Genomic DNA, 27,261 nt, shown 5'->3' on the forward strand with positions numbered 1-27,261 from the left:
TGAGCAATGTAAAAAAAAAGAAGAAAAAAATGCTTCCATTACAAGGCACAGAAATGTTTTATATAAGAGACTTATTGTGCAGACAGACAATATTTAAAATTTTGGTTCTGCTAAGTAATCAATGTATGTTTTTATTGATGTACACAACTGGAAACAAATTTGGAATACTTTTTATGTTTGAGAGTCTCTTCAAGTGCTCATCAAGGCTGCATTTGTAGTAAAAACACACATCATACCAAATATTTATGCCAAATATTACAATTTAAAATAACTGTTTTCTTTTTTTAATGTATTTGCTGATAATGTTCTTAAGAAACATTTCATATGAATGTTGAAAACAATTTTGCTTCTTAATATTTTTTGTGGAAATCATGATACAGATTTAAGAATTATTTGATGAATATAAAGTAAAAAAATAACATTATTTTGTAAACACATTTTATATTTTACTTTTGACTTTTTAATTTAATGCATCCTTGCTGAGAAAAAAATATTTATATATTTCCACTTTTTTTGTTTTTACTTAAAAAATATTGTTGTTTGTTTTCCATAAATCAGCACAAATGTTTTCAAAACTGATCATAATAATCTTTTCTTGTGCAGCAAATCAGCATATTAAAATGATTTCTGAAGGCTCATGTGTCGCTGATGTGTGCTCATGATGCTGAAAAATTCAGCTTTGCATCAAGAATAAATTGCATTTTAAAATGTATTCATATAGAAAACTGTTATCTTTTATTAAATAAATGCAGCACTGATGAGCATAAGAGCCTTCTTTTAACAGCATACAAAGTTGAATAGATCAGAAAAACAGTTCTCAGTTGGTGGATATGTAGCCAAAAATGTGGCATAATTGTGTGGCAAGACTTTTGTCATAAGTGTGCAGCCCTATGAGTGTGAATAATACCCAGTGCAGGTTTCTGTCTGTGTCTTCAGCCTGGCCAGGGAAAAGCCTAATTGGATGTGGTTTCTGTTCAAACTTTCAGAGATTGTGAATGAAGTCTGAAGGTTTGGCTTCCCAGTACGAGGCTTTAGTTGGACAACCTATGGAGCTGCTGCTATAAATTGATAACACTGTTCTAGACTTTAACTGGAGGGACATGGATAAAAAGAGAGAAAGCATGAAGAAAGAGAGAGAAAGAGAGAGTTTACATTGAAAGATACAGTAATGGCAGATGAAACTGCAAGCCAAGGGAGGAGAGAGTGTAAGGTAGATAGAGCCATATTAGCTTTTGGGAGAAATCCTCGGATTTGTTTGCTTGATCCTCTTCATCTCTCTCAGTGATCTGCACTCACGTATGGCCTGGTGGGAGATGTCAGTCAGTGGAAAGATGTCACAAGCCTGTCTTCAGAGCACATGCAGTAATATATAAAACCATGCCAGTTACCAAGGATTGATTTCGGCAGGGAAGGGCTTTTGCGATAATGAATCAACTTGACAGAAACTGTAGGTTTTGACATATGATTGTATTCATATACAGTATATAAGACTTGACTTTACAGCAGTCAACACAGTGTTTCTATTTTAAATGTCAGTGGTTTTGCATGAACAAGTTTAGACCAGCGGTTCGAAATGTGGTTAAATGCAGGAGTGCGATGCAAACTGGGCTAAATGGGGAGTGATAATAGATTTAAAGCAAATGGGACAGGCAAATAGCTGTAGCAAGATAAGATGGATTTCTGAGATCGAAGACAGATTTAGGGCCACCTTGGAGGAATTCTGTGGAATAAAAATATATAGTCCTTCATGAGAAATGCTGGTTGGTGCAAACCACTGAGAATCCACGTAAAAATAAATAAATAAATATTCAACCATTTCTTGTGGAGATGCCAGGTTTTTATGGAGATCACATTTTTGTCCATTATTTCTTGGTGTAGAGTAAAATGCAAAACTTATAATGCAAATGATGGCGTTCTTTAGAAAATGTAAAAATGTTGTTTGTTCTGAAAAGATGCATCGTCAACAATGAGGTTGCATCAGGGTTTTATATGTTTGACTGAAGTGGTTTTGTCTCTGTGATGACAGTGTCCCCTGTTGAGATATGAAATAGGTTCTGCCTGCACCGCTGAGCAAGATGGGATTGTTCTTTTCTTCAGATATCAGCTTGTATAAATCGCCACATCACCATCAGTAGGGGACTTTTCTAGTCGAGTGGCATCACCATTATGTACCAGGGTTGTGCATAATTCAGGACTGAACTGAGAATGCTTTTTAAATGAAATGTCAATTGCTGAATGTGAAGTGACTTAGCAAACTGTGAATTGTGAATGGAAAGAGTGTCAATTCTACATTTATCTACCCAATCCCTAAATTATAGATTTTTTTGTGTGTGAGGCTCGGCACATTTTATATATATATATATATATATATATATATATATATAAAAAAGATGGTTGGTAGCTGCAGCTCCATCAATAATGTAGGGCCTCGGAAAGGTCCGGACTCTTGCTCTGTCGGATCTGCTTGGGTGCCTCTGTCACGCTCTCCTGTTCTTGAACGTCCCGCCCGCCACCCCTGTGTTCATCCCCAGCCAGCCTGCTGCTGCTTTTCTTCCCTTTTTTTCATCACCATCATTCAGTTTGTTTTGCAATCAAATATTTATCGTCTGTGCCCACTTCACTCATTCTCCATCTGTCCTTCTCTCAGACTACCTCTGTCAATCTAGTAACTCTCCTGTCTCTAATAGAACTCAGTGTTCTCTGCAACCTTTCTCTCCTCGAACCATTGCACCACAGTATTATGGTCTATCTTGGCTTGTTCATTGTCCATCACTTTTAAAGGGGTCACATGATGCGATTTCAAGTTTTCCTTTCTCTTTGGAGTGTTACAAGCTTGCCGTGAATAGATAAGATCCCTAAAGTTGCAACGACTAAAGTTTCAAACCCAAAGAGATATTCTTTATAAAAGTTAAGACTCATCCACATCCTCCTAAAACGCCTCGTTTAATCACGCCCCCATGTGTCTACCTCATGATGTGGGGAGATTTGCATAACACCGCCCAAATGTTTTCGCAAAGAAAGAAGGCGTGACTTTGATTCTAGCTGTAGAACTGCTGCAGCCGCCATGTTGTGGAGATATTGTCTTTCGTTGCGTTGTATTTACAAAGCTGTTACAAATCAGTTCAACCCAAATATTCAGATGTGTGCACTGCAGCACATTTTACGGAGGACGAGGACTTCCTGGGAGAATAGCCTGCAATGCCGGTGTTCTGACAAATAATGCTGACTATCAGCCTGTAAGTACGTTTTTATATTTAAAGGTGCTGTATGTAAGTTTTTGACTCTTTAAGAAACATGCTAAATTAACATCCTTGTTTATCTGAAGAACAATGCTACAGTCATGTATTCTCCTTTGAAAATGTAGGTTCCGGGTCAGAATGTCGTTCTCTGTTTTGGTTTGTGAAACCCGGCCACTGACAGTTTACCTAATTGCATTTCGACACACCAGTTTGCCAGTTGGCGGAAAAAAAGGCATATTTCATTTCATTCTTCGCCAAGTGCACTCATTCCTATTGGTGTCGTCAATCTGGCAACCTTTGTGTGCGTCAAGTCAGAGGAGGAGGGGCCGGGTAAAAAAAAAAACCACTCCGATATTTTGAATTTGAACTGCAATACCTAGTTCAACCACAATCCTACATACAGCACCTTTAAAGGATTGACCACTGATGATTCAAACACGAGTTTTGAGCAGTGTAGAGTAGCTCTTGTTGTTTGTTGTTTCTCCAATCACAAATATATACTAGTTTTATGTTTATGCGGTACGATACACAACGCAACACGTAATTCATAATTATGTCCCCACAGGATGCAACAAATTCCTTGTTTGTAATGGGTTTTTATTGGATTTGTCTTGTCATGCCGGGACATGGCATCACAGTATGATAAGGGACGTAACATTTCCGTCACATGGTTGAGGCATTCGGCCAATCACAACGCCAAAATATCACACCTCGGTTTTCAGACCAATTAGCTTTGTAAAAATCAATGCATTTCAGAAAGGCGGGGCATAGAGAAAAAAACAATAATGTACATTATGAGGAAAATAATGTGTTTGTTTTTTTTACCTTTAACCACGTAAACACATTTCGTTACACCGATTTTTTAGCAACGTCATATGACCACTTTAAAATGTTTGCTTTTCACAGTAGCATTAACATGAATTTTTCCTTTGTGCTATATCTGTGCAGTGTGATCTTTCACACAATATATTTTTCAACAGTCTTTTAACGTCGGCATATTTCACACTGGCAGGAAGTCTCAAGGACACGGCAAGAAAATGCCATTTGTAAACATTTGCCACTGTGAGCTGAGATGAGTTCTGTAGCTATCAATATGTTTCACAAGCACAGATAATTGAATGAATTGTTGAACTGTGCTTCTTTATTCAGCACAGATTACAGAGCATTTTTCTCTTTTCAGAAATGGGGAAAGTATTAAACCTCTAGGCTCTGTCTGAAGAATAGTTCATTGTATATACTGTATATAGTACACGTACAGTTTTTTTTTTATTGTCCAATCTGATATGATCGGCCCTGGAACCATTAGTGCAAAAAGAGAGTAATGCAGATAACGAACAATGACTGAATTCAGCCTGACTTTAACCAGATACAAAACCAGCATAAGACAGAATTATTTACTCAGCCTCATGTATTTTCAAACGCGATTTATTAAAATTAGTTAATGCATTAGCTGACATGACTAAGTAATATATTTTACAGCATTTATTATTCTTTTTGAATGTTAGTTGAATAAATGATGGAATTAACATTTAACTAAGATTAATAAAAGCTGGAGAAGTATTGCTCATTGTATTTATTATTGTACTTTCTAAATGCATCTTATTGATCTAATAATGAACGATTCATGTTTCTTTTTTTCTTTTCATTTTTCATTATTTTTCAAGCTTAGTCCAAATTTCAAAACTCAATTTTTCAGTGAATTGATGGACTTCTTTCTGGTGATGAATGCTGGTTTTCTCCAGTTATTTAGTCTGCTTAAAACCCAGCCCTTTCTTACAATCAACCTCAGTCTCGCATTCAGATTTGCCTGCATCCAATCAACAACCTATGGATAGAATCAAGTCCCTGCTGCATCATTTTATATAATCTGTTTCTCTCAGATGTACATGACAATAATAAAAAAAGAAAAAAAGATTATGACGAAACCCAAAAGACTATTTCGCCGTGGGTTTTATTGATTTTTTTTTTTTCTATGGATTTTTATAATGTTCCTATACATGAGTAAAATAATTGTGTGTTAAACATAACTTGATGATACTTGGATGTGTTGTTGTACAATGTAAACTGCACATACTCCACACCTTCAGTATGTACAACCTTTACATTGTACAGAAAAATGTCCAAGTATCGTCTGTTTATATTTACCATAGACCTGGTTTTAATCATTTATTCATAAACTGAGAAATCCCATTATAAAATCCCATAAGATAACCTTGAGGGACCTCATAGTGACTTGGTCTTCTGGGTTTTGAAGTCAAAGCTGCAGGACTCTACAGTCATAGCACGTGTTATTTAGTATTTATTTATTAATATTTTAATGAGATTTTACTTGTATAGTATCCAGTATTATTTTAATTAAATTTTAATTATTTTCATTTAAATAATTTAGTAAAGTGTTTTTAGCATTTTTAATAAAAAAAAAAAAATTAATTTTAGTTTTAGTCATTTTATAATTTTAACTTTAACATATATTTTTGCTCCAAATCAACATTTCTCATTTTAATTTTTTTCATCTGTTATTTATATTTTATTTTAGCTTTTTTATAACTGATGCAAATGAGTTTAATAATTTTAGATGTAGTTAATAAATACTACAAGATCCTTCCATATCTTGGATATTTAGATGCAAAGTAAAAACCTGAAGTGTTACGTTTTAAATTATAAGGGCTGAGTCTGTGCATTAAAACTAATGCTATACCACAGCTAAATCGCTGCTAATAGCAGCAATTACACATTGCAATTTGAGACATGAGTAATATCACCCACTAATGGTCTATGATGAATATTAATATGAATTTTAAAGGGTCTTGCGGTAGGGAGGATGAAGCAGATCCTGTTCATTTCACATATAAAGACACTCTAAGTGAAAGCAGGAGGCCGTTTGAAACAATATGTGTAACCTAGGCTAATTTTGTATTTAAAACACACTTTTATAGTAATAACTCCACACCAGTGTTATTTTAGTAGTAAAGTTACTATTATAGTTTTTGTTAATATTTGTATTTTGTTTTTACATTTTCTGCCTGAGTTTTAGTATTTGTGTTTTTCATCATTTTGCCATTTTATTACCTTTTGCTGTTTTTTTTTTTTTTAATGTCTGCATGTTTTAACAAAATTTTCTTTCAGTTTTAGTTATTTTAGTACATCATGTTAAATGTTGCCTTGGAAACTAGCTGAAATAAAATTAGTTTAAATTAATATATATTTATATATATTTATATTCAATTACTAAAAATATTTTGAATTAGCGTTTCTTTTTATATTTCCAGTTGTCTTTTTAATTTTATAATAGTTACATTTTTAAATATTTATTTATGTGCTTTTTTTTATATTTCATTTCTGTTTAGATGTAATTTATTTTTTATATTTATATGAATACAGTATGTAAGTGAGTATTAACGGGTCCTTTTTGAGTATTTATGAACATTTGAATTATATTTTATTTTTATGTTTAGTTATGTTCTTAACACACACACACACACACACATATATATTCTATTCTATTCTATTCTATTCTATTCTATTATATTATATTCTATTATATTCTATTATATTATATTATATTATATTATATTATATTATATTATATTAACAGGTACTGCAATATGGATGATAAAGCATTTCTTGTATACTCCACATTCTCAGAGAAAGCAGGCAGAAGTCTAATTCCCTTTTTAAAAGGAAAACAAGATCCTTATTCCAAGCATTGGACAGGATGAAGCATTAAGATGCGGAGATTCGGGCTAAAATGCACCGAACCCATTTAGACCAGTGAGATTGTTGGACATTATCTGATTTGGTTGCTCGCTCTTGTTTAATTATGTCATGAGCCATTGTGTCGAAGCAACATCAGTCACATGTAAATGTGTGTCTAAGCATCTTAAGTGGCTGCGATGTAGCGTTCAAACAAACAATATCAATGGCTCTAATGTTTTGTGCTCATTTATATTTTTGACCTACTGAATATAAAGCAGCCAGGAAAGCATATTTCAGTTCAATTTTGGAAAGCAGAGAGAGAGAGAGAGAGAGAGAGAGAGAGAGAGAGAGAGAGAGATGGAGTGGCTCATTTGGAATCCTGCAGGGAACCAGTTGCTACGGTAACAAGGAAGGTAGCCAGCTCCGTTGGGAGATGTTGCCACAGCAACCAGCCTCAGTGGGCAAGTGATGCTGCCGAAAGAGAGCGTGAGGTAAAGAATGGGGGAAGGAGTGGCAAAAATACACGCACAAGTGTTTGATGTGTGTTAAGAGATGGGGGAAGGGTGGCCTGGTGACGAGACAAGATGAAAGAGTGATAAAAAAAAAAAAAAGCTTTAAATGTGTTGATACATGTGCCACAATTCAATGGGATGCTTAATTGGAACTCGTGGAAATTTCCACAACAAAGTGAACAAAGGTAAACAAGGAGAATGAGGAAGGGAACCCCAGTGTTTCACTCCTCTGGGGAGAGCGAAATCATGCTAACGCAGACTTTTACTAGTTTTCTATAACCTGACAGCTCAGAGCCCGCAGACATCACAGCTCAAAGTCAGTGAGAGCTCAGATTTCTCCGATTTGGCTTAAATCCATTGACTCTGGATTTGTAAACGAAAGCAAAGGGGTATGTTGAGGTATTATAATGGGGATCTCACAGCATGTATGTTCATGCAAGCTGTATTACTAAAAAAAAATACTAGAGCTGTAAAGACTGGTGAAGTCTAAAGGTCAGCTGTCATAATGAAAGTAGGGGTTTTGATTTCTACAAAATGAGATCAAATGGTAAACACTTTATACATTCTTGTTTCTTATGAATGGTTGTCAATGTTTGCTCATTCCAACTGGAAATAAAACTTTCCTAAGAAAACACTTCCTTGTAGATAGTAATGATATTAAATTGAGAACCAATCGTGTATTTTGCATATCCCTTGTGGATTCATGGTGATGTTAGTTTTTCAAGCAGACTTGGATGTTCTTGAATCAACAACATCTTGTTGTTCAAGGACAAAAACATTCCAATACGAGTTTACCTTATATTAATTTAGTGATATTTTACAATGAGGTTCAGTTTGGTTACATTGCATATTGCATTAGGTTTCATGAACTATCAATGAAATTTAACAGCATTTAATAATATAAGACCATTTAATTTTACATACTATGTTTTTGTAAGTCTTTTACCAAGGCTTGTTCTGCAAAAACAGAAAAAGGGTGCTTATGTGAAATACTACTATAATTTAAATGTAAAAAAAAAATATTCTATTTTAATATATTTTAAAATTCATTCCTGTGAAGTAAATGAATCATTCCTCCAGTCTTCAGTGTCACACGATCTTTCAGAAATCATTATAATAGGCTGATTTGCTGCTTAAGAAACATTTCTTCTTATTATCAATTTTGAAAATAATTTTGTGCTGCCTAATATTTTGGGGGAAATTTTGATTTTTTTCTGGATTTATTTATATGAAATGGAAATATTTAGTAACATTATAAACGTCCGTACTGACATGTTTGCCCATTTTAATGTGTCCCTGCTGAATAAAATTATTAATTTATTTCTAAAAAGTGTATATAAAACAAGGTTTTAACATTATTTACTGTATTATGAATGGACATGAACTAATAATGAACAATATTTATAAGTTAACATTCATCTACAATTCATGATACATAATGCATCAACTAATATATTTGACTTTACCTCTGGGCTGTTTACACTAAATATTGCAATCTTGTAATGTCAATTTGTCAATTTGTGGTTTAAGCCCTAAACTGAATTGATTCAGCCATGTACATCAGCCATCCACAATCACTACAGTGGCATTTCTTGATGCTAAACTCAGGTTTACACCTACTGAAGTCAGTCATTATCTTATCTGTAACACACACACACACACACATACCTCACGTAAAAGAGATCCAAAGTGGACTGCATCATGAAGACAGCAACCTGCCGCAGATAAATCCAACAGATGTATTAAATGTAGAGAAAAGAGAGTGAGAGAGTGAGGAAGAGATGAGAGCAGAAAAGAAACAAAGGCATAATGAGGATAAACGTGATGTGCAAATGTGCTTTAAAAAAAAAGAGCACAAACTCAAGCAAAAAAAGGCCTTGACTCCTACGTTCGCTGACTGCACAGAAACATTATTACAGACAGAAGCTTTTGAAAGACCAGTGGGGACCTTCTCAAACGTTGCAGGACTGTATTAATTTAACACATGGTCAGTTGCTGCAACAAAACGGCCTTGAAGAAACATTGTGTGAATTACAAAAAGCTCCCATGTGAATTGGATTGTCCTTATGTGACGAAAAAAGAAACAAGGAACAGACAGACATGTTTTTCGTGTTTGTGTGTGTTGAGGTGTTGAAATTTGTAGCCTCTTACCGGTGCTTCTCTTTAGGAAAGCCTTAAGAGCGTTATATTTGCTTCCACATCTTCTACAACCCATGTGTGTGCTTTATTCTTCTCATTTTTCCTTGGTAAGGTCAACATAATTCATAAATTAAATTAAGAATATACTTTTAAGATTTTTCAAATAATCTCCTTTTCTTTTTGATTGGCCTCCCAAGTTTATACAGAGGTCAGCAATGTCTCAAATATTTCTGATCAAATTAATAAAAGACTGTTTCTGTAATTAGATTAGATTAGATTCATCCCAGTAGTGGATCCAAGTGCAGGCTTTATTCCAAAGAGTGGTCGGATAGGCAGGGTCAAAAACAAGTACAATCCAGGTCGAGACAAAAGAATAATCCAATAACCAGGAAACGATCATGGCAGGCAGCAAACAATCAGAAACAGTCCAGGGTCAAAAAACAGGGCAGGGCAAGAAAGCAAGGAACTAGGGAACGCAACAGGCTAACAATACTGAGCCATGAATGAATAGATAACCAGGCTACAAATATGGTGCGACTGATGGAGGTAACAAGACACAGGTGAATGCAATAAGTGAGGATGAGTCTGGCAAAGGATTATGGGAAATGTAGTCTGTGCACGTGGCAAGAGTCAGAGGTGGAGTGCCCTCTAGTGGAGTTCATGGGCACTTCAGATGGAGATTCTGACAGTGTCTGAGATTTGCTATTCACATTCATTTTATAGCTATATTCTATATTCTATTTATATGGCTCTATTCTCAAAATATTTGTTTATGCATTTATTTACTGATTTCTTTTCCAAACCATCTAATCCTAAGAAAGGAATTCATCAGTAAAATTAAAACTGGAGTCCGTAACGTTTGGCTAGCTAGCGGTTTATAAACAGAACTGCGTGTGTCTTGCGGTAGAACATTGTAGCAGGAGCTACTTCTCTCGGTTTATGTCTATGGTGAATCACGCAGGTACTGGGCTACTCCACAGTGGTACCTACCTGAACCAGTCTAAATAGTCCGAATATAAACGTATTATTGGTGTATATAATATTAATATAATATAAACTTATACCGTAGTGATTCAGGACAAGCCATAAACACTGTTTGGAAAATTGATTCATGGTGTACTTGCTTATTATAGACATTTTGAACATTTTGAACACAAGGTTTCGGACTGCAGCTTTAAATATGTAAAATAATGCATGTAATAATATATTCATTTCTGAAATGTATTTATATGCATGAATGTATTTGTGTGGGGGTGGGTATATATATATACAGTATATATATACAGTATATATACATTTATTTTGTCCTTGGCTGTTTTAAAATCCCAAAGGTTGTGGTGGTAATAAAAGTGACGCAAACCAAAAAAAGGCACGCAGTAGGTTTATGAAGTAAATGTTTGATTTCAGTGATGAATTCCATGCTGATTGAATGATTATTCAGAGGGATAAGAGATCAGGATATTCCCACAGCGCAGATGAAAGTAATTCACTTGATGACTGTTATTTGACCTTTCATTTAACAAGCTGAATTTGATAAATAGGTCTTTAAACATACACATTAGCATTGATACACGCACCTGCCTCGAAAGAAAGCGGAAAAATATCATCTTTATTCTTTCAAATCCAATTCTCATGCCATTCGCTGATCTGCAATAACCCGCAAAGAAAAGCAAGCAATTCCAAAGCAGGATTAGTGATTTCACAGTTGTTAGAACGCTGTGTCTTGCTGGCAAGCTTTCAGATGGCAGAGACGCTGATTTGCTCTGGCATAAGACACTGAACGAAAGAAATGCATTAAATGAGTATAAGGAATAAACTGAAACATATGTGCAGTGATAACTAGTACCACGGACATTTCATGTTATATTTCATTATTTATATGCAAGGCCCAAGAAAAGTGATCGGTGATGTCAAGAGTAGTGTTATTCTATAAATCCTTTGCAGTCATTGTCTGGAGAGATTATGCTTTAGTTTGGACAGGAAGACACAAGATTTACATAAACACATGTTAAATTTACACAGCAGAGCCTGATGTCCTATGGGTTTGCGTCATCTGAGGCCTCTCGAAAAATGGCAGATTTTCTGAGTCAGAAAGCGCAAACTTCTCTAGTGCAGCTGGCATCATTAGAAGAAAGATTTCAGTGCTGTATAATCCGTTCAATTTAAACATTTGTATAATATTTCAAACTTTTATTTTCTGTCATATATAGTAGCAAGTAACCTGAGTTGGCCTAAATCTGGATTTGCATTCAAGGGCAAAGAAAATGATTAATGTATCAATTTTTTGCAGTTAACTTAGTTTGTGATAAAAAAATAAAAATAAATAAATAAATAAAAAAATCAGAAATTGTGTTCTATTAAATTTTAAATAACCAAATAATCATTGAATAATTAAATAATCATTGAAATAAGCTATTTTTAGAATAACATCCTAGTTCTGTGGTGACACATTTGCGGAAGAAAACTTATTATTTTTGGCATTTTGAACACTTTTGACATAATAGGGTGTAGAAAATAAAAGTAATATAAGAGCAGAATAATGCTGTGAGCTTAATTTGAACATGCATCGGGTATAAAGTACATACTTTAAACAACAGTCCACAAGTCTTTCCAGTCTGCTTTTTAAAGTGTAAGTTAAAGAATATCCTCCTTTTTAAACACTTATAAATCTAATGCTGTACATTAGAGTATTTGCATTATAGAGTCGGAATGGCATGTGGTTGGGGGTAGACTACTGTGGTTTTAATATTGGTAATATTGGAGTATATTGCTGTTTTCTTTATGAAATAGGAATCATTTGTCCTCAGCACAACAGTGATATGCTGTTTGTCACTCCTTTTGCAAACAATTTTTTTGCAAAAGAAAAAAAATCTTTATTTAAGCCAAGAACAGCAGGGGTTTCTCTGCCCACTTCGCATGTGATGAAGTTCAGTGATTCATTTCATCAAACTAAAAATTGTGGGAGGGATACAACATAAATGGAAGATAATGATTGTGTAATTTTTAGGATCTTTGGGTGTTGATGGTGTAAATAATACATATATTGTGTATATATATATTGCATATATATATATATTGCGTATGTGTGTGTGTGTGTGTGTGTGTGTGTGTGTGTATCTATATATAAATATATAATTTATTTATTTAATGTTGTGCTTGAAAAATATATGGCATATAATTTTATTATAGTTGTATTTTTTTCTAGTGCAAAATCAAGACCATATATGAATAATCAATAATGGTTATAATGTTCTAATGACTGAGGTAGTATTTACTGCCATTGATCTGAAGAAGTATTAAACTGTGGTGTATGACTGTTTCTATACAGCTTGCACTGCTAGCATGAATGATGCCTCAAATCATGCAGCATGCAGATTATTTATGAGAGGAGTGCTTTTAGATTTGCTTTGTGGACAATAAAACAGGCAAAAAAATAAAAAAAATAAAAATCCCATAAACTTAGCACACTCTAAAAACCACTCGGAACATAATGACAGCTAGTTTTGCACAGGGTTTTCTTAAGGAAATGCCAAAATCTAGTTCTAACTGTCAGACTTTCTCTTCTTGCAATGTCATAAAGTGCTAGTTAAAGATTTCACACAGTTCCCACTGGAATCTTGCCTTTGTTCTATGCTTTTGAGTCATGCTAGACTTAGTTGTAATTGTACAAATTATGCTTGACTAGTGGGTTTTTTTTTTTTTTTTTTTGGAGAGAGAGAGAGAGAGAGAGAGAGATAGCAGCACATTGTGTGTTCATCAGAAAGACCCCAAAAACTGAGTGTCTCACCGAGAGCCGTCATCTATGAACTGTTCCTCAATCTGAATAGAAGTTATTGAATTTAGAAAATGAAAAGGCCTCTTTGTCTGTTAAAAAAAAGATTGCTTGATGTCGTCCTTGATGTTCTCGCAATTAAGCTATAAAAAGGGAGCAGCCCACTTTCGAGGGGGGAATGGACAAAAAGCTTTAATGATGGAAAGGAACGGAACTGCGGGTGACAGCAACAAAGAAAAAATAGAGTTTGACAGGAGATTGTTGAAAGTGGAATGTTTAGTCATACATCACTCTCTGAGTCAGACGCATTTCTCAGTCGAATGCACTGCGGCAACGGCTCAATGCAGTAAAACAACATTCTCCCTGCTGGTCCTGTAGATTGTTTGTATATTAGGAGCGTGCTCGGTTATTTAAGGTCTGGTGAGTGTTTGTGTGGTTTGACAGTGACTCACCTCTCGCTGCTGGTGCCCATCTGGACTAATGTGGGAGTGTAGAAACCTCTCAGACCAGTAGGACTATTCTTGTGGTTTAACTCACAGGCTACGTGGGAGATCTCCAGCTACGCATCATGGCTTCTTCTTCACAAAACGTGGTATTAAAACAGTGACACAGGACATGGACATCACGAATTTACAGCCCACAAATGCACAGTAATTCATTGAGTAAACTTTTCGGGTTATGACTAATTCATCTGCTTTACTGTTTTTTATTATCGAACACCAGTACCTTTAAGGACGCAAAAAATTCATTCATTATTTACTCACTATCATGTAGTTCGAAGTATGACATCCTTTCTATCTGCAGAACACATATCATAAAATATCTTCTTTTTGCGTTCTGCAGAAATCGTATAAAGGCTGAAAATTTCATTTTAGGTTGGACTATCACTTAAAGATTTTTTATTGCTTTATGTTACAATTGTTTATTATTTTTTTTTTTTTTAAATAACACCATTATACCAGATAATTCGCTCGCTTTGTCGGGTTTGACTCAAACAAGAAAATGGTCATCATTTGTTCAAATGTTTCTTCTACGTAACACAAAAAGTAAAAAATAAATAGTGTTGGGAAAAGATTTGGATGCTGGTGACCTACACAACCCGATCGCACAGGAAAACATTATTATCTTACAAGATGACAATTTTATGTGAATTCGTAGAATGTGAATCGTACAAATTTGAATGATACACACTTGCAAATCACCTACGTAATTAGTTGGCTTAGAAGGGTAAGTGACCCAATCCTGAAGATTCTGTTCAATTGTTAATATGAATAGATCTATTGATCGGTTTACTATGACTTCATTTCTCCTATGTTGTGCGAAAATGTATCAATTGTAATCATAACTTTCAAAATCCTAAACATAACCATCACTGGGGCACAAGCTTTTCCACCACAGAAAAAAAAAAAAAGAAGACTAACAAACTAATAATTCAGACTTTCCTACCTGAGAATTATACCTCGGTTAACATCTTGCAATTGTGAGTTCAAATCTTAGTATAGTGTAAGACTTATCATAGAATTGCGAGTTTATGTCACACAATTCGTAGTAGAGGATCCACACACAAACACACACACAGACCATACGCTCCGTATTTACTGCAGGGTGGTCTGATGGATTAAAACCTTTTATCTCGCAATTCTGCCTTTTTTCCCCTAACAATTTAGGACTTATATCTCACATTTCAGACTTCTTTCTCTTAATTGCAAATTATATCTTAGTTAACATCTTGCAAATATGATATTTTTTCCCTGCAGAATTGCAAGCTTACATCTCACAATTCAAAATTCTGAGAACAGAGAGATATACCATAGTTAACCTCTCACAATTTTATATCTTTGCAATAATTACTTATTTATTTTCATAGAATTGCGAGTTTATGTCACACAGTTTGGACTTTTCTTCTTAGAATTGCGAGTTATATCTTATATCTCTACATCTTCCAATTCTTTTTTTTCTGCTATGGATTAAAAAATTAAAATAAAAAGGTAATTGCGACTTTTTAACGCAGTTATAAAAGTTTTGAATTTTTCTCCTAATTGCAAATTCTTAGCTAATGTCTCGCAATTCTGAGTTTATTTCTTTGCAATAGTGACATTTTTTGTTGTTGTTATGTCACGATTCTGACTTTTGTTCTCAGAATTGCAAGTTATATCATAGTTAACATCACACAACTCAGATTTTTCTCAGAATTGCAAGAAAAATAAGTCAGATTTGTAAGATTCACATGCTTATTCACATAGTAAGCAGATTGTACAAATTCATATGAATTAGAAGCCAATTCACCAAAATATAAAATAGTTATGAATTGCCATGTGATTGTGTTCATCCACCAACTAAACCAGCATAAACCAGTATGAAAACTGGCCAATCGTTTTAGCAAGTGATGTTGAACTGTTTGCCCCGTGACATCTCATTTCCTGCTGTGTTGTCCATCCTTCACACCTGCCAAGTGTGAGAATGTGTGGCTCCACAGCTCGTTGCCTTTCGCTAACATTAATTACAGCATGCAATTAGCATGGGGCACACAATTAGCGTCAGAATCTAATAGTGGTTGTTGCTCTGACTGAACCGAGACTGTCCGGGCTCTTTCATCAAGCTTCTCCACATCCAAGAGCAGGGTGGACCCAGCTGACTCTACGCTCTCCTAATCAAGGGCTGGCAGGCAAATGAAGCTGAGCACTGAATAATTAATCAGCATGATTACAATGATAAATGCACCCAAATCTTGTAGGGGCTGTATTACTTTGGGGAGGGGTGGATGGGGGGGAGCGACAAAGAGAGGAGGGGAGAGGAAGACAGATTGCGGAGGGTTGAGATCAGCAGAAAGCCAGAGAGAGAAAGGGTGGAGGGGGGCCGGAGAGCTGGCCAGCAACCCACTATTAGGGCCATCTGTCCTGCAGAAAGACGTTTCTGTGTAAGCGCACGCTAGAGCTTTGCGCATGTTTGTTTCTATTTATTCCCCAAATCTGCGGCAAAAAGCCCACTGTGCCGCTGAGCCAAAGGAAGAAGCGTTTCCAGGTACACTGCCTGACAAGCCAGAGCTTGTTGTGTAATTTTCAGTTTTAAGAGTTGGCTGAACTCCTGGGACCTGCAGCAGCTAAGGGCTTGATTGATTTGTGTGAATCAAATTTCATTTTCCAGGGTTTTTTTTTTTTTTTTTTTTTTTTGTGAATGTGTGTTCAATTTGTATGTTTGTGTATGTTTGTATACATATATATAAATATATATTAAACAAATTCAGTACAGTTCTTTAGAGTGAGAGAAAATGCTAAAATCACACACACACACACACACACACACACACAAAGTATACAAGTAAAATAAAAGTATTTATGAGTGACAGAGGTAACAATTATATAAAAAAAATCATACAATATACAAAAATATATTTTAAAAATAAATTATAGAAGCAAAAATAGAAACTTAGTTGCTTTCTCACTGTTTTAACTTTCATTCGTTTTATATGTTATATAGGTATAGATAATCCATCTCCGTGTATGCTTGCATTTTATCAGAATTAATTTGATTATAAATATATTTAAAATATATTTTGGTGATCAGATTAACCCACACCATTGTAAAAAGATTTTTTCAAGTACTTTTTACAAGAAAATACAATTTCAGTCCTACTTAATACAATTTCAGTACTACTTAATAATTTCATATATAATGTTACTTGCCAGTTCTTTGTATTTATTTGTGAATTATTATTATTTTTTCATTGTGCATTCAACAGACTTTACTTTGATCCCACAGAACTTCATTTTTAATAAATTCAATATGACATATATTTTCTTACTGAGGTACATCCATACACCAGATGAACGCTGATGTGTTGGTCTACATTCAAGGTGTGGAGGAATCATGCAGTAGTGCCACATTATTGCGATAACATGGTGTATGGGCTCATCCTACTACACATGGGTACAGATGGAGATGACTGTACCCATGTGTAGTAGAGGATCCACACACAAACACACACACAGACCATACGCTCCGTATTTACTGCAGGGTGGTCTGATGGATTAAAACAAGGTTGACTTGTTAAAAGGTGACACATGATGAACTGGCGTCCTCTCTCTGCTTACTTACCCAGCAGCTCTGCACGATTGCATCATCGCCAGGCATGATGTCATCCTGCATCCACGACCAGGAACAGCACCGGCAGTGGAATATTTAATCAGAAAGCAGGACACTGTTATTGAATGAACTGTTGCTGCAAACAGCTGGAATGCAATCTCAGGGGAAGCTGGATTGAATATGGGGTGGTTTTGTGTTTGTTTAAACATGGTTGTTAATATACTGTAATACACATTCCTAGAGTGATTTATTGGTGAATGTTATTCCAAAGAACAAAATTCGGTAATCGTGACTGGTAATAGCTTAAGGAAATGTAGGAGTTTCGTTTTATTCTATTGAATATCCCGTTTTTCCTGTTAAATATCTTATTATGGAACCAAAAAATGTTTGCTGTTGCTGTTTTATATTGACTTTAAGCACTCAGTAGCTATGTTTCCATCCAAAATTGTAAATTTAACGTATGCCCAAAATAGGAATTAAATTTACATAAATCATCACGTACTGATAAACTGGCATTAAATATCACTAAGAAAAGTAGGAAAAGCTACTGAAATTAATAATTTTTATATATGTAACAATTTACTTTACTATAAATGTATTCATTGCTTTTCAGAGCAGCTATTTGGGAAGACAGATGTATAAATTCTGGGAGGCAGTTATGCATAAATACTTTGATGACAGACTTTGCTCAGGCGTCGCAGAACGACCGAAACAACATTTCAGATGCTGTGCAATGATATCGGTCCACTGGTTAGTCAACTTATACCGTCTCTTCGCCCAAAGTCATATTACTTTTTTGATGCATATGGAGGCAACTCGAACCCGAAGTCAAAAACCATCTCAGGCGAGCATAAAAACATTTTTGCACATTAAGGTATTTTTATTTTATTTTATTTTATTTTTTCAGAAATTTGGCATTTCCATCACTCATTTCTTATGCGATGCTTTAAAATGTACATCAAAACGGTGTGACGGAAACAAAGCTACTGTAGAGATAACTTTGATGTAAGGAAGGTTTTTTAAAAAAAGGAAGTGCTTTAATTAAATTAGACTTAGAGGAATCAAAATTATTACATTTATTGATATTCACATGTTTGTTTGGTTTTAACACCATAACAGTAATAATATACATTATACTGCTGAATTTCCAGCATTATTAGGCCTACTTGAGTCTTCAGAGTCACATGATCCTTCAGGAATCATTCTAAAATGCTGATTTGCTGCTCAACAAACATTTTTATCATTATTTTTATCAATGTTGAAAACAGTTATGCCGCTTAATATTTTTGTTGAACCCTCATTGCATCTGTGCTAAAAAAAAAAACACACAAAAACAAAACCACTAACTCCAAACGTTTTAATGGTAGCGTAAAGGTCTTTCTAGGTCTAAGCTGGTCTGTTCTCACTCTTAAGTGTAGTGTGTGTGTGTGTGTGTGTGTGTGTAGTTTGTTTAGAGTAAATGTCATTGCTTCCAAGTCTGGTTGAGCTCTAGAGCCAAATCAAACACATTTGAGTGTATCTGTGTGGGTGAATGTCTGGCTGTGCTTGCCTTCCCTCCTCTATGTCGAACTCGCTCTGGATACACCCAGCTCTGACTGTCCGATTGAGAGGTTTTATTTGGGTAAGGCGAACCCTCGCTCTCTTCCCCAATGAGCTGTAGGTAACATACAGCTTGCTGCACTTCACTTTGACTTGAAGGAAAATCAAGCATGACATATTTCTCCAAAAACAAGTACACACGCTGTTTCGGATGGCTCGACCTGTGAGCGCAGGGCCTTTTGCATGATAAAATCTTAAGTTTCCATTGTACAGATGGAGCATGAGCAGCAGTGAATGAGAGCAAATCCATTTTAAATGGACCTGTGTGGTTTGTGAATGTAGTCACAGCCATTTAACAGGGTTTAATCGGTGACTGCTGAATGCTAGAGTTCAAGAGCGTACAGGAATCAAATGGAGCTTTTCAATAGCATTACAATGGAGCTTGTGACTTGCATTATGCGTCAAATATAATTTTCTGTTTTTAAAGGTAATGGATAAAGCTTTTGAACTGAATTGAACTGAACTTAATGGAACGGATCAGAACGTAATCTAATTACATTAGCTGTGGTCGATTAAAACGAAACAATGGCTGAATCTGCACTGATGGGATTTTCTTTTTAACAAGACTTTGTATGAAATGCTGCAGTTTCCATTGCGAGCGGCTTGTGAATGCTATTTTATCATACTGCAAAATGTTTTCTTTACTCCTGGAAAACATTTCAATCAATCTTTTGATGTTCTTTTTTTCATTATTATCTTTTGCTAATTTCCCTTGCCTCAGAGCAAAAATTCAACCCGATCCAATATCCCTGCTTCCTTTTTGTATCTAATAATGCAGTGTTGTAGGTTTTATCTGCAGGGGGAAGCTGCTATTAAATGGTGTTTACGTTCATCATTTGGTTTACTGCAGTTGAATCTCCTCTTGCAGAAAAGTTAGAAAGATATTTCACTCAAAAATGACAAATATTAACTCCAGCCTTGTGTTTTTCCAAACCTACACCTGTATCATTTTCTTTCTTTCTTATATGGAGCACATCAGGTTTTAAGAATCTGCCAGCCACTTTTGTCAGTATAATGAAAGAATAGTAGGTTATATGACTTGTGCACTTTATTACAAGTCTTCTAAAATCATACAATGTATCTCCATGAGAAACAGACCGAAATGTAAGTCAGTAGTAAATGAAAATTATCTAGTCGCAGTGGTTTAGTCGATTTTAAATATACACTACAGTTCAAAAGTTTGGGGTTGGTAAGAATTATATGTATTTATGTATTTCAAAAGATGTTGAAAAAAGATATATATATATTTTTTTAATCAAAACTACAGTAAAAACACCAATACTGTGAAATTCTGTTCCATTTTAAAACAATTTTTTTTATTGCAATATATTTTGAATATATTATGAATATTTTCAGCGTCACATTTTCCTTTAGAAATCTATCTAATATGCTGATTTGATGCTCAGAAATATTTCTTATTATTATCAATGTCAAAAACATTGGCCCCAAACTTTTAAACTGTAGTGTAGCTCAAAAGTTATATGAATTCATTTTAGGGTACACTATTAAAAAAAAAGGGGTGGGGGGCACAATGTCTGTGTTCATATGAAGGAAATTAGATTGGTTTAGAATTTATTATTATTATTATTTTTACAAATGTTTTACAGATTACAGATTTTTTTTTCTCTCTTTAAAAAAAAAAATAATAATAAAAAAAAGTTATTCAGGTTGGGAAAACCATGCGTGTGCTGACAGAATTTTCTTTTTTTTTAAACTATCCCTTTAAGCATAATCCTTCCACTTTAACCCGTGGAGTGCTTCAAGACTGATGGCATCTGTCATCAACAACCAAGATAAAAGGCAGCATCTTAAATACCTTGTAGTGAATGTGAGCATGCATTCATCTCTGTCATCCCCAATACAATAACGCTTACAGATTCTTCTTTTATCCGGGGGATAAAGAGTTGTTTTTTTCTCCTTTGGATGGAGGACGTCACACATTGTGTAACCTGGCTCAGGTTTTAGCAGATTGTGTGAATTAATTGCATGATGCACATCACAGAGTCGTGCATATCTGCTCTTCCCAGAATGCGATCTGGCCTAAGCCTGAAAGACTTGGCATATAACAAGCCTCCTGTTTGTATGTGCGTGTGTGTGCATGTTTTAGATCAGACCTCGGGGCTCCTGATGCACTGATATCGATTGAAGGAGTAGGACTGTACAACAGCTCTGGGTATTGATCTTCACCGTGTGTGTCTCTGAGTGTGTGTTTGTGCCATGTGTGCATATGGAACTAAGAGCTGGAAAATGTGTGTAGGCAGGTTATCTTCTCAAATGTCCGGAAGTCTCCCATGTGGCTATGACCTTCCTCCTGTTAAAAAAATAAAAACAATAATTATCTCATCCCATTATCTAGTTTAAGGAGATAGAGGTGCCGGTCCCATACCACGCCTGGGTTCATCCTGTTTTAAACCACATCAGAGGTCTTAAAGAAATCTCTAAACACCAGGTTGGCTGATAATAATCAGTCCTAATACCTCCAGGCATTGCTGTAACTCACTGTGTGAGGTTTACTGTAGATACATGTCAGGGTATGTAAAAATGCATGTGTTTCAATTTAGTGTAATGTAATCAAATAGATTCTACACAAATGATTTGTTATTTTGAAAGAATTTTAAATGAGCATCATCTTTTATGTTACCAAAGTCTCGCTTTGTGTAATGCATTTTATTTAAATTAGAGATGCATTAATATAAACATTTTGTTAGATGTAAATGTTAAATCACAATTAGTTTAATGTTTTGCCCAAAAACTATGTTTCATGTTTCTCTTTTTTAATTAATTAATTTTTTACTGTATTTGATTGATTCATTGATTGATTTTTTCAACATAAATAATTTAGATGTTTGTATTCAGGCATTATGAATACAGTATATGACATATTTTATCAATACAAAAATTTAAGAAATCGTTACTTGATATAAAATACATGTTAACTGAAATCAAATAAAATATATGAACAAATTTAGTTCAGATATTTGTTGTTTATTTTCTCATTTAGTTTTAGTTTAACTTAATCAATTAATAAATAATAAAAATAATAATTGTATATTATATAACTAAAATGGAAATGGAATTATAAAAATAAAAACGGATTCAAAATATACTAATACTAAATACTAAAATAGCACTGCATATATAAACACACACACATACATATACAGTATATATATATATATATATATATATATATATATATATATATATATATATGTATATATATATATAAATGTGTGTTTGTGTGTGTATATATATATATATATATGTTTGTATATACTAGGGGTGCTCCGATCACGATCGGCCGATCGTTATGCGCATCTCGTCAGTAAAGCCGGTTATCTAATCAGCGGTTAATTCCATCAGGTGCGTGATTTCACATAGAGCAGCTGTTACTACACTGAGCCGTTGTTAATAGAGAAGATGAGCAAATCCACTTCATTTTCAGCGGTTTTTGGCGCATCTTCTCAGTTAACAACGGCTCTGTGTAGTAACAGCTGCTCTATGTGAAATCACGCACCTGATGGAATTAACGGCTGATTAGAGAACCGGCTTTACTGACGAGATGCACATAACGATCGGCCGATCGTGATCGGAGCACCCCTAGTATATACACACACATACAGTAGTTAAAATCTTATATTTATAATTAGAAAAAAAACAATTACAATAATAATGCATTCAATACACAGATACTGAATGAAAAAATAATATAATATTTTATATAAACAAAAATTCCAAGGAAATCATTTTTTCCATATAATCTGTACTGAAATTGTGTCAAATGTCAGAAATTTTCAACTGAAGAATCAGTTTTACTCAAAAATAATATTGACACCAGCAGATCACTTGAGTAATCGACAGCTGAAATTCTGCGATGAATAAGTGCAAGGTCATGACACCAGGGTTAAATCTGAATATTTGTGTGTGTGTTTGTGTGTGCACTGCAAACACTGCAGTGGCGGCACTAACCGATTCGTCAAGCCTTCAAGCTGATGAGATTTTTTTCATCATTTTTAATCCAACAGTCTCCTAATGGCATTTGCTCTTATTCTCAGCTCTCTGCAGTAATGCTGCTCTCCCTCGCTCTCTCTCTCTCTCTCTCTCTCTCTATCCTGTGGGCTCTGTATATTTATTGTATATTTATGGCTCCGATTTATATATTTATTTCCTCATAAATTTTAATTAGGACTTCAAACGTTTTTGCATTGGCCAGCAGAGGCTGGGTTTTCCTTTGATCACTTTCACATTTTGCCTTTCTCCTTCTTTTTCCCCCTCTTCTTCCCTGTGGGCATCTCCGCTCTAATTGGTTGCCTGAGTGCTGTGTGTCTGTCATTCGCTCTGTCGTTGAAGATTAAAGTACGCCGGCTTTCCAGTCTTTGCCAGGGTTGCCAGATTGATGCCCTCAGTTGGGATGCCATTGAAATGTGGCGAGCTTTGGAGTGTAAAAAAACTCTGACAGGCTTTTAAAGCTGTTTTTTTGCTTTGATTGCGTCTTTCCGCCCACAAGTAAGAAGTCATGCAACCTCGCAGCATCACTCCCCCTCAGATTCCACGCATGCAGAAGAACAGCACTGACGCACACAGAATCTGCTGTTATTATCATGCTACAATGTGTTCTCCCTCGTTTGTCATTATTGCAGTTCTCTAGAATATCTTATAGTTCTCTTGGCCACAGAACCGAACTGATCAAAATTACTAGATGTGTGACGAAAAGGAAATTATTCTAGCTTGACTAAATCAAAACTGATTTAGTTGTGATGAAAAAAATGAAGAATTTTTTTTATATACTTTTTTAATTTTAATTTGAAATCTTAAAAATATTACATAGATGTAATGTATTTAGAAATAAAAATATAATGTTAAATTAGAAATACATAAAAATATGTATATGATAGTATACACAGTTCAATTCTCATTTCAAATGATTATTTGATATGAACGTTTTATAAGAGAATTGCAATATTATAATTATAATTTATAATTGAATAATACAAATATATTAATATATAAGTATATCATTTGAACTTAATATTATATTATTTTATTTTATAATATTTGAATATTACAAATATATTTGTGTTCATTAAATTAGTTTCATTCAGTTTAATTGAATATCATATTTTACTGTTTAAAGGTGTATTTTAAATTATATTTTAAATGTGTATAGGAAAAATAGAAAAGTATTTTATAAAGTATATATTCATGTTCTATTTTAAAATGATCTTATATATTCAGATATAATTTTGTAATTGTAATTTATATTTTTGTAAGATTTAAATAAATGATGAAATAGAATTTCATAAATATAATATCTATATTTCTTTTTTTTCTTTCTTTTTTTTCAGATTAATGAAGCTGGTTGTGTGTCAGTGTAAGTAAAGCCAGCGAGGGCTCTGTCTGACACTTTTAAACAATCACTCATGTAAACTCCTGCCTCTCTTCAATTCAGTGTCTATACCCTGATACAAATTTTGACTCAAATTTATCAGATTAGACATAATCCAGGATAAATCACTCTAGCACAGACAAACCCCAGATTAATGATCCTCTGAAATGCGCAGTCATTCTCTCCCTGTCTGTGACGATTCCTGCATATGTTAATTTTATATTGTTGCCCAATTTTTTTTTATTGTTTATTTTATATTATTTTCATAAATCATTTTTTTAAAGCATAATCATTTTTATTTTGTTCTTTTGTATGCCATTTGTTTTAAGTAACATATCTCAGTTGTATTTCATTAGATTTGGAATTATTTATGTACATAACAATAGGCTTTTATATATCTCCTAAGAGGCTTTGGATTAAATTGCCTTAAAATTATATATATATTTATATATTTACTGTATATGGGGCTTGTCTAGGCACAGGACAAATTATCTGCATATATTATACTAACACAGAAATATCAAAATTCTCCTGGTTGCAGAGAAGTGATTAGTGTGTCCACTACCGCTACTAAGCCTTAACCAGTGAAATGGGTGGATAACCAGATGAAATGAAGCCTCTCCCCTCATTAGACTCCCTCTTCTCGCCTGATCCCTTGCTTCCTGCTCTGTGTTGATGTACTCAAATGACCTAGTGGTCAATGAGCTTGTATTAACATCTGACTCTAGCAACAGGGTTACTGTTTGCTCCGCATGTGTGACTGTCCCCGGGGCCCTTCCTCCAGGAGCACTGAACACATTTCAGATCAATACCTACATCCTTTGCCAAAGAGACAGAGAGGAAATGAATGAACTAGAAACTGAGTGATGTGAGAGAGACGGATCAGGAACTGAGGGTGTCTTCTCAATGGCGTACTCTTACTTTACTCTTAGTTTACTATAGCAGGCCATCTGTATCCCATAATACTATACAATTTCATTTTGAATATGGAAAATTAAATTAAGAATTTTATTACATAACTTTGTTTTGCATGTATAATCTAGTTGATTTTTTTTTTAAATATTGAATTTAATAATATTTATTTTAGTATTTGGATTTATAAAAAAATTATTTATTAAAAATACTAATGCTTAAATACTATTTTGTTTAAAGATGTTGTTTATTTGTAGTATTTGTTAATATTTGTATCAGTGTTGTTTCATTTATGAATATAATTTAGTTTTGAGTATTTCTTTATTTTGAGTATTTTATTTATAAAATGTATGAATACTAATTTATTTATTAATAATATTTATTTTTTTGTATTTTGATTAGTAATAATATTTCTATCAATACTATTTTATTTATACTATTAATTATTTAATGTTTTTTATCAATACAATTTTATTTAAGAATATTTATTTTAGCATTTTTTTTGTATTGTATTATTTAATATTTATTCATGCATCAGTACTATTTTATTTATGAATAGTGTTTTTTTTATGTATTCATGTTTATTTTTTATAGTTTTTGGTTATTATAGAATTTATTAATTTAAATGCTATTTACATATACTTTCCAGTATGCACAGCTTTCCATTCCCCAAAAAGAAAATCATAATCAAGAAGGGATCATTGAAAGGGCACACAGAGAGAATAAATACCTTAAAAAAATATTCACTGAGAAGAATGACACTTTGTTTCATGAAAAAATGACAGTTATAATACTGAGCCTCTTCTACCTTTTAAAGATAGTAGTTCACCTTTGCCCTTCTGAATTCATTAACATTTTTATTTTGACCTGATGGGTGAGCATGCATATTTGTGGCTATCCAGTGACAAAAGCTGTTGCTGTGCTCCTCTGCGGCTGAGTGTGCTGTCTTTGCCTGTACTCCAGTTACACATGCAGGTTTGATGGGAGAAGGATAAGATGCATTTAGGGTTATCAGCAAGTCTGGCTTGCTGGCTCAATTTGAAATTCAATACTGAACCTCCATGTTATATTTCCTCCTCACTGTCAGGCCAGTGATAACAACTGTACTCACCCTTCTTCCCTCTCTCCTCGTCCTGTCCTTTCCACTTCCCTATCGCTCTGAGTTTTTGCTGGCCTCAAATATTTCTTATCGCTCTTTGGTTTGCAGTAATAACAGGCAGCCAGGCTTAACATATTTTTATCATGAACGTAGGCCACTTTGAACTTCGAACAATTTCAGTTCTTTAACTTCATCAATGCTAGACGAGATATTAAAGTTGCATATCTTCTCAAAGAGAGTCCTCTGTTTGCAAAACATGCTGTATTCACATCCTCTTGCATTTGTTTACTATATTGTTATGCATTTGAATAAACTGGCACTTGAGGTTAGCACTTATATTCATGCTTTGGTTATAATCTAGTTCCCTAAGAAAACACCTGTCACTGACATGTATGCACAGCACATAATGCTTTAATGTTGAACTGAGGGTTACTCTGACTTTGAATCAGCATTATAAGTCCATATCTCTTTCTCAGGCCCTGGCCATGACGGAGGTGAATGGACCGGTTAGTCCTCATCTGGCAGAACCTCAGATTGCCATGTTTTGTGGCCGTCAGCTTCTACACATGAACACTGAGAGTGGACATTGGGAACCAGATCCTCAGGGGCGACAGGGATGCTTCACCCAGCCCAGCAAGATCCTGTCATACTGCCAGGAGGTGATCTATTCTATTCTATTCTATTCTATTCTATTCTATTCTATTCTATTCTATTCTATTCTATTGTGTTCTGTTGTGTTTTATTCTATTCTATTCTATTCTGTTCTACTCTGTTGTTTTATTCTATTCTGTTCCATTCCATTGTGATCTGTTCTATTCTATTCT

The 27,261-nt window shown here is 34.3% G+C and overlaps 1 protein-coding gene across 1 annotated transcript in view; it reads left to right on the top strand.

Moving 5' to 3' along the window:
• LOC113095046 (amyloid-like protein 1) overlaps positions 1–27,261 on the top strand; it is a 47,077-nt gene that overhangs the window by 6,478 nt on the left and 13,338 nt on the right. The window contains exon 2 of the mRNA XM_026260668.1: positions 26,914–27,096. Coding sequence (XP_026116453.1) covers positions 26,914–27,096 — 183 coding nt within the window. The remainder of the gene's footprint in view (positions 1–26,913; positions 27,097–27,261) is intronic.

Source organism: Carassius auratus, unplaced genomic scaffold, assembly GCF_003368295.1.
Source record: "Carassius auratus strain Wakin unplaced genomic scaffold, ASM336829v1 scaf_tig00215575, whole genome shotgun sequence".
NCBI lineage: Eukaryota > Metazoa > Chordata > Actinopteri > Cypriniformes > Cyprinidae > Carassius > Carassius auratus.